At 50.9% G+C, this 13,622-nt stretch overlaps 1 protein-coding gene across 1 annotated transcript; it reads right to left on the bottom strand.

Moving 5' to 3' along the window:
• Nucleotides 1–8,458: 8,458 nt before the first annotated feature.
• On the bottom strand, nucleotides 8,459–9,491 carry LOC119877501 (tetratricopeptide repeat protein 14 homolog). Its single transcript, XM_038572979.1, has 2 exons — nucleotides 9,097–9,491; nucleotides 8,459–8,684 (listed from the first exon to the last, which is right to left on the bottom strand). The coding sequence occupies exons 1-2, from the start codon at nucleotides 9,360–9,362 to the stop codon at nucleotides 8,459–8,461; spliced, it is 492 nt and encodes a 163-aa protein (XP_038428907.1). The 5' UTR covers nucleotides 9,363–9,491.
• Nucleotides 9,492–13,622: the final 4,131 nt, after the last annotated feature.

Below are 13,622 nucleotides of genomic sequence, written 5' to 3'. Positions count from 1 at the left end.
CTCTTCCCACTAACTGAGGTTGGCCCTCTCCTTCCACAGCCAGGAGAGCTGTATGCCCAGTTCCTGCAGTTGTCACTCAGTTATGTTGGCCCGGCTTCTCGTGTCTTACCCACACCATACACTCAGACCAGCCCTGATGTGCTCAACAGTTTTTTCTTATATTCTTTGTACTATCCTAGAAACTCTCACCACCTGATATGTGGGTCATGCCAAGACCACTTTTGGGAGTTCTCACCTTGTATTTCTGATCATTATCATATACATAATTGCCTAAATTCAGCAAGTATAGCTAGACAGCAAGAGAAACACTGGATTAGAGTCACCCACCCCTTGCCTCTTTTCTACTCTTGAAATTCCAGGAGCTCAGTTTCCAAAATGTAAGCATGAGTGGTAGAGTAAGAAGGCTTAATTATGTGGTTTGGGAACCTTATGACCATTCTGGGCCTTCGGGGTGTCCCAACCTGACCAATAGTCTACTTAAAGGGAGGAGGTACCATTTCAGGGAATTCCTTCATTTAGAACCAAAGTGCCTATATGAAGCATAAGCTCCACTGGGAGCAGAGCCTCAGCTATCAGTGCTCTTGATCAATTTCTCATTTCGGAGGGGCCCATTCCATCCTTTAAGGGCACCTGCTACCTGGCAGTACAGGTCAGGTCAGCTTGTGGATTCCAATGACGTGCATCCTCAAAGGCTCCTTTCTCCTTGGTATCCATATGGGTCACAAACAAAGGTTGCGGGGTGGTGGTGGTGGTGGTGGTGGTGGTGGTGTGTGTGTGTGTCTTGTACACTATGCTGCCATAATGTTTGTCCCCATAGAAGATGAAACATCTTCACCCAGTTCTCCCTCCACGTGGCAATTGCCCACAAGTCAGCAAAAATGTACAAGGTGCATTTTGGGGAGTGTTTCTGCGGGCTAGCATCACTGTCTACACCTCCCTGCATTGAGCAAAGGGCCCTTTTCCATGTGGTTTTGAGTTTTCTTTGGGTGTAACCCATCAGCCTTAGCTGATCCATTGGCAAGCCAGGGTCAGATATCCTCAGGAAACTCGGTGTAGTGAAGCCCCCAAGAAGCCCAATGCGCAGACACAGACCCTGCATCTGAGACAGACGTATTTGGTGGATGAATGGGCGATTTGCACATACTGTGAGATGCCATCAAGGCCTGGTTCACTTTCCTGAATATACCATTTCCTCTAGTAATGGAGGTCTGTTGGGCAATAGTCACTTTGTTGGTATTCTCCTTTCTGACTCATCTCAAGCTAATAACACTTGCCATTACTTTGGTAGCCTTTTAGTGTCCACCAGAGTGGACATATTTAAAGTTTTAATTCCTTAATTAAGGAAGCAGATGAATGACAACACTAATGAAGATATGAGAAATTAGGATTTATACAATTGGAGGAAAACTTGCTAAATACAAAACATTACTGTACCAAAGTACAATAAAACTGAAAACTTCAGGGTTTGACATCTTTGCCAGATACAAAAATCACAACTTACCAGTTTTCTATAAGTTCACCTATACTTGTTATAAAACATCTATAGGGGCACCTAGGTGGCTCAGTCAGTTAAAGGTCTGACTCTTGATTTTGGCTCAAGTCATGATCTGAAGATTGAGCCCTGAGTCCTACTGACCGCTGAACCTGCTTAGATTCTTTCCCTCCCAGGGTGCCTGGGTGACTCAGTGATTGAGCATCTGCCTTCGGCTCGGGACATGATACTGGGGTCCTGGGATCGAGTCCCACATTGGGCTCCTTGCAGGGAGCCTCAATCTCCCTCTGCCTCTGTGTGTCTCTCATGAATAAAATCTTTGAAAAAAATTCTCTCCCTCTCCCCGTTCCTCCTCACTCTCCTATGTGCTCTCAAAAAACCCCCCAAAAAAACTCATCTATAAAACTTCATTATGAAACCAATCATTAATAAGTGACATCCCTGAACAAGTTAGATGATTTCAGGAGGCGTGATAAAAATGTTCTTACAAAGCTATTTGAAGATCATGTGATCATTTTTTTGCTTTATTTCAAAGTTTTAGGTAATTTTGCTAAACGGTTTTTTTTTCTTTTAAGATTTGAGAGATGGAGAACGAGTAACAGGGAGGGTCAGAGGAGAGGGAGAAGGCTCCTCATTGAGAGGGATCCTGACACAGGGCTCCATCCCAGAACACTGGGATCATGACCTAAGCAGAAGGTAGACACTTAACCAACTGAGCCACCCAGGTGCCTCCTATAGTAGTTTAATTTTGAATACTTCTCAAAACACCTGTACTGGAGACATGTGTGAGCATGTTCAAAGCAGCGTTGTTTGAATTAGCAAAACTCAAGTGTCCACAGAGAGAATCCTAGAAACATAAAATACAGTCATTACAGCAGAGTATTACCCAGCAGTTAAAATGAAGTATGGCTACATAATTCCTAGATGGAATCATATTAATATAACTGTGTCCTTCTGGTAGATGGAGTAACATGTGACCTCCTGCTATTGTGTTACAGATCCAGTTCTTCCCAAGGCCTCATGGTCGGCAAAGAATTCCTCACCTCTGGATTTCAAGCTAAGCCATAGGACTCACTTTGGCCACTGGGATGTTGGTGAGTGAGACACAAGCTAACTGTAAAATTGTCCTTGCCTGGTTGGGCTTCTTCTCTTGTGCACCTGCCTTTGGCCCCATGAAGAGAATGTCCAGCCCAGGTGGCTCAGCGGTTTAGCGCTGCCTTCAGCTGAGGGCATGATTCTGGAGAATCCCATGTCAGGCTTCCTGCAAGGAGCCTGCTTCTCCCTCTGCCTGTGTCTCTGCCTCTCTCTCTCTCTCTCTCTCTCTCTCTCTCTCTCATGAATAAATAAAATCTAAAAAAAAAAAAAAGAAAAAAGAAAAAAAGAGAGAGAGAATGCCCAGGATAGACACTGGCCCTCGGGGAGTGAGATATGCATGGAGCAGGCCTGGAGCCAAAACACAGGCCAGCTGAATCCAGCCCCCCAACCAACCCCTAGATATGTGTATGAGAAATAACCACCAATTGTTGCATGAATTTTGGAACTGTTATACACTATTGGATAGTCATTGACTCAAGAAGACACATGGTGTAAAAATATTTTTTCAAGAACATGTGAAGCAGGGGCACCTGGGTGGCTCAGTGGTTGAGCATCTGCCTTTGGCTCAGGTCATGAGCCCAGGGTCCTAGGATCAAATCCTGCATTGGGCTCCCTGTGGGGAACCTGTTTCTCCCTCTGCCTAGGCCTCTGCCTCTCTCTGTGTGTCTCTCATGAATAAAATCTTAAAAAAAAAAAAAGAACATGTTAAGCTACTTAAATTTTTTGAGCATTTGAGCACTTGTGAGAAATACTACAAAGAAAAGCAAGTGATCAATAAAATTCAGGATAGTGGGATCCCTGGGTGGCGCAGCGGTTTGGCGCCTGCCTTTGGCCCAGGGCACGATCCTGGAGACCTGGGATCGAATCCCACATCGGGCTCCCGGTGCTTGGGGCCTGCTTCTCCCTCTGCCTGTGTCTCTGCCTCTCTCTTTCTCTCCGTGTGACTATCATGAATAAATAAATTTAAAAAGAAAAAAAAAAAAAAAAAAAAAATTCAGGATAGTGATGACTCTTAGGGTAGAGGAGGAGATAGGATTGTGGGGAGTACTAAGGAGATGTCAAAAATGAAGATAGTGTTGCATTTCTGAAGCTGAGAGGTGGGTATACTGGTGTTCATTGGGACTCTCTATACAGTACATATAAACTTTGTATAACCTCTCACTTGTAATAGATATTTCATTTGATTTAAATTGGGGGACTAAGATGATGTGTAAAAGTGTAGGACATAGCCCTAAGCCATCTCTACCGTGAATTCTTAAAGAGAAACATAAGTTAGAAAACATGAGTTATTGAAAAGGAGCCAACGATTTAGTCAAAATCACAAATAAAGGAGTAGAAAAACCAAATATATGACTGTGAAAGAAAACTCACCAGAAAAGTGAGTCCACAAAGCCAGTTTAAAAAAAAAAAAAGAATTTCACTCTGATTTTAAAACCTGATGAATCCATTAGGTCTATGGCAAAAGTAGGATACAAGAGCTCAGGGCAGAGATAGGAGAGCAGAAGCACAAAAGAGCTGGTGAGGCTGGGGGCCAGGGGGACCATCTTAAATGGTCTGAAATGGTTTCTCCTGGAAGCAGGCAGAGTGAGAGAGTTCTTGGTACAGACCTATTTGACTCTTGAAACTGAATGAGTGTCCAATTGCCTTGTTTCAAAAATGATTAAAAGTACCCCTTTCGGGTAGCCCGGGTGGCTCAGCAGTTTAGCGCCGCCTTCAGCCCAGGATGGGATCCTGGAGTCCCGGGATCGAGTCCCACGTCGGGCTCCCTGCATGGAGCCTGCTTCTCCCTCTGCCTGTGTCTCTGCCTCTCTCTTTCATGAATAAATAAAATTTTAAAAAGAAAAAAGTACCCCTTTCTACCTCTACCTCGTGTTTGAGCATCCTTGCTATCTCCCCGCCCCAGGGTTCGGGCTGCGGGATCTGGGAGACCCTGTGTTGATCCACTGGTCTTCCCTGTTCTCAGACAACCTTCCAGCACCCAGTCTACCCTGGCTCTGGATGCTGGGGCTGCTGAAGAATACGGATGTTCAGTGTTCCTCAAACCTTGCCTACATTCATTCTTGTTTCCGGGTAGAAACTTGGTCCCCAGTCCCCTGTTCCCCCAGGGTACTGCTGCTCTGTTCCCAAGGCTCCCTGGAACTCAGAGCCTCAGGGCTGTCAGCCCCTGCTCTGACTCCAGCACAGCCACTCCCTGGGTCTGGCCCCTTTTCCCTCTGGATCCCATTCCCCCTTGATTCTGTTGATCACACCTGGACATTCAGCATGGAGTGGGAATGGCAGCAGTGGAAGAGGCGGCCCATGAGGTTTCTTTACCATCACCATGGCAATTTCAGGCCAGGTACAGCGGGTAGGGCTCTGGAGGTGGTGGGGTTGGACAACTCATCTTAGGCCCTCTGTTCGCCCCAGCTCGTTGGGACTCTTGGACATCAGGAATCCCTGGGAGAGAAGACAACGCTGTGGAGCCCCCATTTCAAAGGTCTACCCCACTTCTAACTCAAAGTGTGACTCTCTGAAGACCACTTCTGTGAACAACCATATCTTCCCCTGCAAAATATAAATTATCTCCTGACACCACACAGATCAGCCTGCAGGTGGAGTCAGGGGTAAGAGAAAGGATCGAGCTGGAGTAAGGAAGTGATATTATGGGGGTGATTCCTTCTGGAGCAGACTGTTGGAGAACATGCAGCCTGGGGGAGATTTTGATGATGAATTTGGAGTGGGTGGAGTAGGGGGGATATGAAACTCTGATTGTGACCCAACTATGGCAGGAGTATTTGGAACCAGACTTAAGTCTGGATTCTCAGCCCACAAAGCAGACAGTCTGTGCAGAAAAAAAATGATTCGGGCAGCTCGGGTGGCTCAGCGGTTTAGTGCCGCCTGCAGCCCAGGGCATGATCCTGGAGACCCGGGATGGAGTCCCACGAAGGGCTTCCTGCGTGGATCCTGCTTCTCCCTCTGCCTGTGTCTCTGTCTCTCTCGCTCTCTCTCTCTCCTCTCTGTGTATTCTCATGAATAAATAAATAAAATCTTTAAAAAAAAGAAATGATTCCCCAGCTTCTGATACTTTTGGATCCTTTCCCCCCAACACCCTTCAAATCCAACTCTCCTGTCTTACACAGTAGTGAAACTGGGGAAATCAGGGTAGAAATGACTGCTTCAGGAAGATGAACCACTGCAGGGATGAGGGAGGTGACAAGTCAGGACCTCAGTGTGAAGCCCTAAAAATCAAGCACAAATCTTCAAGAGAGATCAATGACTTAACCACTGGGCCCTGGGATGAAAAACCATGGGGACATCATTGATCAAGATGACAGTGTCCATGGGAATTAACGTCACTGGTGGGTGAAATTAATTATTTTAATTACCTAGTGGAGGGAAAAAGCACCAGAGAGTAGAAGTGCCTGAAGAAGGTTTAGGCAGGTAAAAGGAAAAGCTTCTTTGATGCCACCTAAGCTCAGAAACACCAAGGCCAGAGAGGCCATCTGTAGAGAGAGTGGAAAGTGCATTTTTTCCAATGCATCAAGTGTTAAGGCTACACACCTAGGGATTCAAGACTTACCTAGATTTTCTTGAGTTATGAGAGCCTATACCTACAGCCATTTTTTTCTCCAGAATGCATCACTAAGAGAGGGTACTGATCAAGAACTGAGGAGAAGTTCAAATGCAAGAAGGATCAGATATTATCAAATTAAATTAACAAATTAAACCAGATGATACCCATTAAAAACAACAGCACGGCCCCTCCAAAGGAGCAGATACCAGGAAGAATGGGAGGAGGCCAGCATAAGCTCTCAGGGCATAGGGGTCCCTGGAAGGGGATTACTCTGTAACACCCTGTGAACAACCAGCAAATGAGCCCCAAAGACGACGGAACGGAAGAGAACAGAGAATAAACGAGAAGAGTCATGGCCCAGTAAGAGAAATGCTTTGAAGACCGAAACCCGTGCTGCCATCTCCAGGACCATCTGGTCATGAAACCCTTCCAGAGAGAGGTCCTCAAACCCAAATTCAGGCTTGGGCCACGCACGCACCAACCCTGGCGAGGTCCCCGGTGCCCCCAATCATGTCCCACCTGCAAGGACCTCCTTCCCTTCTCGAGAGAGACACGGGCTTAGCATTGAACTTGGGACTTCACTCCCCGCCCCCCAGGTGATAACATGATTACAAGGTGAGGGTACCCGAAACAGTCACATACGTTTGTTTTCAGTAATGGGAAACACACCCGAAAGGAGCACCAATCACCTCACCTAGAGAGTCCTCCTCGGGAAGTGGCCCCACTAGCCACGTCCACAGGCCTCGGGCGTGGGAAGTCCAGAGGGAATGAAATGTGGCTCTCTGGGTGGCTGCTGAGCAAGCTCTGGCCTTGGCCTCACTGAGCCCCTGGATGGAGGCCTGAGGTGCCCCCCTGGATGGAGGCCTGAGGTGTGCACGGATGGCCAAGGTCTGGGAGGCCGCGGTGCTCCGCGTGTCTCTTGGCAGCGAATCCCAGTGAGGAGCGGCCCTGGCGCAGAGCCCCAGGTGCTGGCCCGATCCCTGCACAGTCGTTGGTGGGGTAGGTTCTCCAGGTGGCTCCGGGGGGGGGGGGGGGCGCAGCAAAGGCACCACGCGGCGCTCACCCTTGCCCGCAGCCCGGGGGGCAGTCCCCGGTGAGTCCTGTCCCTGGGCTGCCCCTCCCGTGTCTGCCCTGCTCTCAGGCTCTCCCGGGGCCACTCAGGAGGCGGCGCAGGCGGAGGCCCGAGAGGCGAGGACGCGGACCCAGCTGGCCCGGCGGAGGCTGCGGGCAGGCTCCAGGCCTCTGAGTCCAGGCCCTGGCCTGGCAGACGTGAGGGCCGAGACCAGGAGGGCAGCGAGAGGGAGCCCCGCGGGGCACAAGGGGCCCGGGAAGCCAGGGGCGCAGAGTCCCTCCAGGGTCCGCCGAGGCCTGTCCTGGCCCCAGTGGGGCCGCGGGGAGGCACCTGTGCTCTCCCAGGCTCCGTCCAGGCGGAAAAGTGAACCTGAGGGGACGGGAGGGGCTTGGGTCATGCTGTGGGGGGAGGAAGCCGCCCACGGGGCCACCTGCGGCCGCTGCATCAGCTCGCAACCCCGGTCCACGCCGGCCTGGAAATGGCAAAAGGAGAGAGTGAAAGGCCCAAGCGCTTTGATCGTCCTCACTGCCTGTCGGTTCTCAGAACCGTGTGCCTCGTGTCCTGCTCAGAGCGGGAGGCCGGGGTGGACAGGGCGGGTGGGGGGAGGGCAGGCCTCGCGGCCAGCCCCGGGTTTCCTCCCGGCCCCGGCAGGGTGGCCAGGGCCGGGGATGCGCGCAGGGTCCCGTGGGCCCGGCCTCCGGCATCTCTCCACCTGGCGGTCCTTCCGGGAGTCTGACCACTTGACGCCCGCAGCACGGTCAAACACCAGCTGGCGCAGAATCAGCAGCGAGCACAAGCTCGGCTCGGAGGACGACCTGCTGACTGGTGTGTCTGCTTAGAGGCTGTTGTCAAGCGTGGGGGGCATATACAAAATAATGTCACCGTCAACAGGGTCATGGAAATTTCGCCTCGTTTCCATGACCCTGGGTCCCTACGGGGCAGGAAAGCCAGGGACCTCCTTCCTGTTGGACGTGCAGGGCCAGAGCCCAGGTGGGCAGGTGGGGAGGCTGTACAGCGTGGGGCGAGCCTGGGAAGGTGGAGATCAGGGTTTTATAGGGGGGAGAAGGGGGTGAGAGCCGAAGGAGCTGCCTGTCTGCAGGGGGAGGAGCTCGGGGGCTGCTTCAGGCCTTCCCTGTGCACTAAAGACCTCGGAGGAGCCTGGAGGAAGGTGCTGGGAACCTGCGGGAGCCCGGGAGTGTGTGCAGGTGGTGAGCGGGTCCTTGGGCCCCTCACCTGCTCTGACCTCTCAGCCCGGCTGCTCAGCCGGGCTCGGGCTCTGGCTCCGGCTCCGGCTCCGGCTCCGGGTGTGGCCCCGGGTGTGGCCGTGTCCCTGCGGCAGCTGGTGAGCTGGGGCTCTGTCCTGGCCTGGCCGAGCTGGGGGGGGGGTGCGGGGGAGGGGGCTGGCCTCCCGTCCTCGTCCCCAGGAGCGGGTCAGCAGCCAGCCACTCCAGCGGCCTCCTTCTGCTCTGGGGCTGCAGGGAGGAGGAGGGCGGTGTCCGAAGGGGGCGTGGTCGGCGTGTCTGCCACCCCGTGAATGCACACTTACGGCCACGCGTTTGTGGGCACGCGCTGAGCAGAAACGTCCCCGTGAGCTGAGTGCCCGGGATCCGATTCTTCTGAGCAGCCCGGGAAACTGTCGGCTCCGTGTCCACCCCGACAGGTGGGATCCCAGGATCCTGGCCTAATCCCTGGGTCCGAGCCCCAGCCCCCACCTCCTCCGGGTCCCAGCCTGTCCCCGGTGTGCTCTCAAGGAGGCCTGGAGCGGGGCGCAGGAGGGAGTCCAGCCCCCGGAGGTGGGCCTGAGCCCGGAGGCCTGTCAGCCTGCCCAGCCCCGCTGCGCGCTGTCACCTCTTACTGGGCAGGTGGCGGCTCCCCCATCCTCACCTCCTCCTCTGGCCACCGCCAGCAGCAAGGGACCTGCGCGTCTGCAGGCCCAGGGCAACCCGTGTATACGCCCTGTCCCTGCGGGGCCGACCCTGTGACTGTTGGCCGCCTCCCTGAGCCCGAACGTTCCAGGAACTGCTCTCCTGGCTGAGCCTGGAGCGGCAGATGGCGCGACGCCCTGCGGAGTCTGACAGAGGCTTTGTCGGTTTAACTGACGGTCTCCAGGGAGCCAACTGCCGGCGGTGATGCTGACCGGTGAGCGGCATGGCCCCTGGGCGACTGGCCAGCAGCTGCCTGTGGAGGGACAGACCCTCAGAGCCTGGAGGGCCTGAGAGGGAGGTGGAACGGGAGACAGGGCTGTCGTTGGCGGACCACAGGCTCTCTGAGTCACTTCCTTACGGTTCTCCTCTTTTTGCTTCTCTACAGGTTTATCAAGATGTAACTCAGATACCATGCAATTTACTCATTTTAAAAAAGATTTTATTTATTTATTCATGAGAGACACACAGAGAGAGGCAGAGACATAGGCCAAGGGAGAAGCAGGCTCCCTGTGGGGAACCTGATGTGGAACTCGAACCCAGGACCCCGGGATCATGACCTGAGCCAAAGGCCGTCACTCAATCACTGAGCCACGCAGGTGTCCCCAGTACTCTTTTTAAATGTACACTGGTTTTTAGTATACTCAGAGTCACATATCATCGCCACAAACTAATCTTAGAACATTTTTATGACCCCAAAGAAAAACTCTCTACTCATCTGCAGTCCCCCCTCTATTCGCCACCCCCCTCCCAGTCCTAGACAACTACTAATCTACTTTGTCTAGAGATTGCCAATTTGGACACTTCATATAAATGGAGTGATACTGTATGTGTTTTTTTATAACCAGCTTCTTTGACAGAGTGTTTTCAAAGTCCTTCCTTATTAAATCATATATCAAATTTCATTCTGGCGGTGCCTGGGTGGCTCAGTCGATTCAATGTTAAACTCAGGTCATGTCTCAGGGTCCTGAGTTCAATCCGTATGTGGGGCTCTGAGCCGAGTGCAGAATCTGTTTGGGATTCTCTCTCCCTCTCCCCCCCCCCCCCCCCCCCCGTCTTGCACACATGCGCTCTCACATTCTCTCTCAAAAACAACCACTTCATTCCTTTATTGCTAAAAATATTCTATTGTACGTAGAAACCACATGGTAATCATGCATTTATCAATGAATGAGAATTTGGATTATTTCCACTTTTTGTCTATTACAACTAAAACTGCTATGAACATTTGTGGTGTTTGCATGGATACAGGTTTTCCTTTCTCTTGAGCATATACCTAGGAGTGGAATTTCTGGGTCAAAGTGTTCAACCTTTTGAGGAGCCACTAAACTTTCCTTTTTTTTAGGTGCCTGTGCCTTTTAAATTCTCACCCACAATGTGTGTGTGTGAGGACTCCCATTTGTGCCCCAACCTGACCCTTGTTCCTACCTGTCTTTTTGACAGACCCCTAGGGGGATGGTATCAGCATTCATCCCAGTGAAATGGTGTCTCATTGTGCTTTTAATTTGCATTTCTCTAATGACTAATGGTGTTGAACATCTTCTCATGTGCTTTCGGCCTTTGTAGATCATCTTTGGAGAAACATCTATTCAAATCTTTTGCTCGGGGATCCCTGGGTGGCGCAGCGGTTTGGCGCCTGCCTTTGGCCCAGGGCGCGATCCTGGAGACCCGGGATTGAATCCCACGTCAGGCTCCCGGTGCATGGAGCCTGCTTCTCCCTCTGCCTGTGTCTCTGCCTCTCTCTCTCTCTCTCTGTGACTATCATAAATAAATAAAAATTAAAAAAAAAAAAAAAAAAAAAACAAATCTTTTGCTCATATTTTAGTGGATTTTTTTTGTCTTTTTATTGAGTTGTCAGAGTCCTTTATGTATCTTAGATAAGGGTCTCTTACCAGAAAAAAAGTATCTTATCAGATGTATAATTTGTGAATATTGGCTTCCATTCTGTGAGCTGTCTTTTCACTTTCTTGGTGGTGTCCTTTGAAGCACAAAATTTTAAATTCTGATAAAGTCCGACTTATTTTTTCTTTAGTAACTTGTACTTTGGGCCTCATACCTAAGCAATCATTGCCTAACTCAAGGTCACAACAATTTACTCCTATGTTTCCTTCTAGAAGTGTAATAGCTTAGCCCTTACATTTAAGTCTTTGATCCATTTTGAACTAATTCTTGTATATGATGTGAGATGGGGATCCAAGGTTACTATTTTGCCCCTGGCTAGCCAGTTGTTCCAGCACCATGTGCTAAAAAAACTATCCTTTCCCCAGTGAATTATTTTGGCATCTGTCTCAAAAGCAATTCATCATAAATATAAGGGTGTCTTTCTGGACTCTTGATTCTAGTTCATTGATCTGTGTCTATCCTTTTTTTTTTCTTTTAAGAATTTATTTATTTATCCATGAGAGACACAGACAGAGGCAGAGACACAGGCAGAGGGAGAAGCAGGCTCCATGGAAGGAGCCTCCGACGTGGGACTCGATCGACGTGGGACTCGATCCCTGATCTCCAGGATCACACCCTGGGCCAAAGGCGGCACTAAACAACTGAGCCACTGGGGCTGCCCCTATGTGTCTATCCTTAGTGCTAGTACCACACTGTTCTGATTTCCTGTAGCTTTGTAATAAGTTTTGCCACCAGGAAGTGTGAATCCTCCAACTTTGCTATTCTTTGGCCAGATTATTTTGGCTCTCCTGGGTCCCTTGACTTTCTGCATGAATTTTAGGATCAGCTTGTCAGCTTGTTGGACATCAGCTGGAGTTTTGATAGGCATTCTTTTGAACCTGTAGATCCACTTGAGAAGTTGTATTTGTCAGGCTTTGCCAGAGAAACAGAATATATGTATATGCACAGGCAGGTGGGAGCAGAGATGCGTCCCTGCCCATCAGTGTCTCCAGGTGTCCACATGCACAACACGGCTGACACCACTATGTGCCCTGTGACATGAGTCCCGGTGACCCATTTATCACTGAGAGCCCGCCGTGCCTGCACACTGAGGTGGAGCCATAGACCCCACCACCCTCCTTGCTCTCGAGAGATCCACAGGGCTCTATCTGGTACGCTGCAGTGATCAGTAACATGCCAGAAGACCCTGGTGCCAGGCACTCTGCTAAGGAGCAGGTCCTCTGAAACCACATGTTGCCCCCCCAGGGATCCTCCCAAGGCCACAGGGTGGGGGTCCCACGTGAGAATCTTGCCCACGCTGGCTGCTAGTACTGATGGGAAGGGCATCTCCTAGGGTCTCTGGGCTGGAATTTATTTATTTATTTATTTTTATTTTATTTTTTTTTTTTTATGATAGTCACAGAGAGAGAGAGAGAGAGAGAGGTAGAGACATAGGCAGAGGGAGAAGCAGGCTCCATGCCGGGAGCCCGACATGGGATTCGATCCCGGGTCTCCAGGATCGCGCCCTGGGCCAAAGGCAGGCGCCAAACCGCTGTGCCACCCGGGGATCCCTGGGCTGGAATTTAAAGTTAGAGTTCTGCTGTAACCAGATGGTCATCTGGCTGCATGTGAAGCCCACCTGGGAGCCTTCCCCAAGTTCCTGCCACTGCTCCTGAAACAACTGTTTGGTGGTGCTGAGCGAACATCAGGAGTTGTAAAGCACCCCCAGACAAATGCAATGTACAGCCGAGGTTGAAACCCTCTGCTCCAACCCTTCACCCTTCTAGTAAGTACCTCATTGTCACTTGGTAACTCCCTCATCAAAACATCTGTTGCCATCATGGTGACCGACTGTCTTGGTGTGCCCAGGGCTGAGAGACACTCTGAGGATGTGAGCCTTTCCCTGCTAACACCAGCTCAGTCGTGGGCCAGTAGGGATGGCTGGTCATCCTCGTTGCCATACACCAGTCCCAACCTCCAGCCTCACCTTCCCCTGTACCAGGGCCTAATACTTCCTCCTCCAACCCAGCAGTCTATCCTCAGTGACTCCCATTCTTATCTCAACCCTCAAACTCATTCATTTATTCACTCACTGTAGTAATTCTATCAGCAGCTGCATAGCCACACCCCTCCTCCCCTAACGGGGACTCTCTTCACCTGAGACTGCTATATGCTTCCTTTACACATTTCAGGGGGACTTGGTTACTCTATGGAGCAGCCATCTCTCCACCAGAGCGTGGGGGTCCCTCATAAGTCCCAAGCCTCAGGCACACAAACCCACCTGGGTCTTTGCGCCAATACCTAAGAATTCCTCCACCATCCCCCAGTGTATCCTCTTCAATCTCCTGCTTCCTTATTGACAACATTCCTAATCCCAAATCTCAAACCCAGCTATTCCCTAAGACTCTTGTAGCTATTCCATCTCCAACCCAGAGACCACACTCAAATCTAAGGGATGGGGAGGGGGGCTGGGTAGTCCAGTCGCTTAAGCCTCCAACTCTCGATTTCGGCTCAGGTCATGATCTCAGGGTTGGGTGATTGAGCCCCAGATGGGGCTCTGTGCTCTGTGGAGTCTTCTGGAGATTCCCTCTCCCTCTGTCCCTCCCC

The sequence above is a fragment of the Canis lupus genome, chromosome 24, assembly GCF_011100685.1.
Source record: "Canis lupus familiaris isolate Mischka breed German Shepherd chromosome 24, alternate assembly UU_Cfam_GSD_1.0, whole genome shotgun sequence".
NCBI classification, from domain to species: domain Eukaryota; kingdom Metazoa; phylum Chordata; class Mammalia; order Carnivora; family Canidae; genus Canis; species Canis lupus.
This window is presented reverse-complemented; position numbering and strand designations above follow the sequence as displayed.

What these genes read in the sequence shown, in the direction of transcription:
- LOC119877501 (XM_038572979.1), bottom strand. Translation starts at nt 9,362, where the DNA reads ATGCCGCTCACCGGTCAGCATCACCGCCGGCAGTTGGCTCCCTGGAGA. An exon ending in GGCGGTGGCCAGAGGAGGAG is followed by an intron (nt 8,685 to 9,096) that starts GTGAGGATGGGG and finishes TCCTCCCTGCAG; the next exon opens with CCCCAGAGCAGAAGGAGGCC.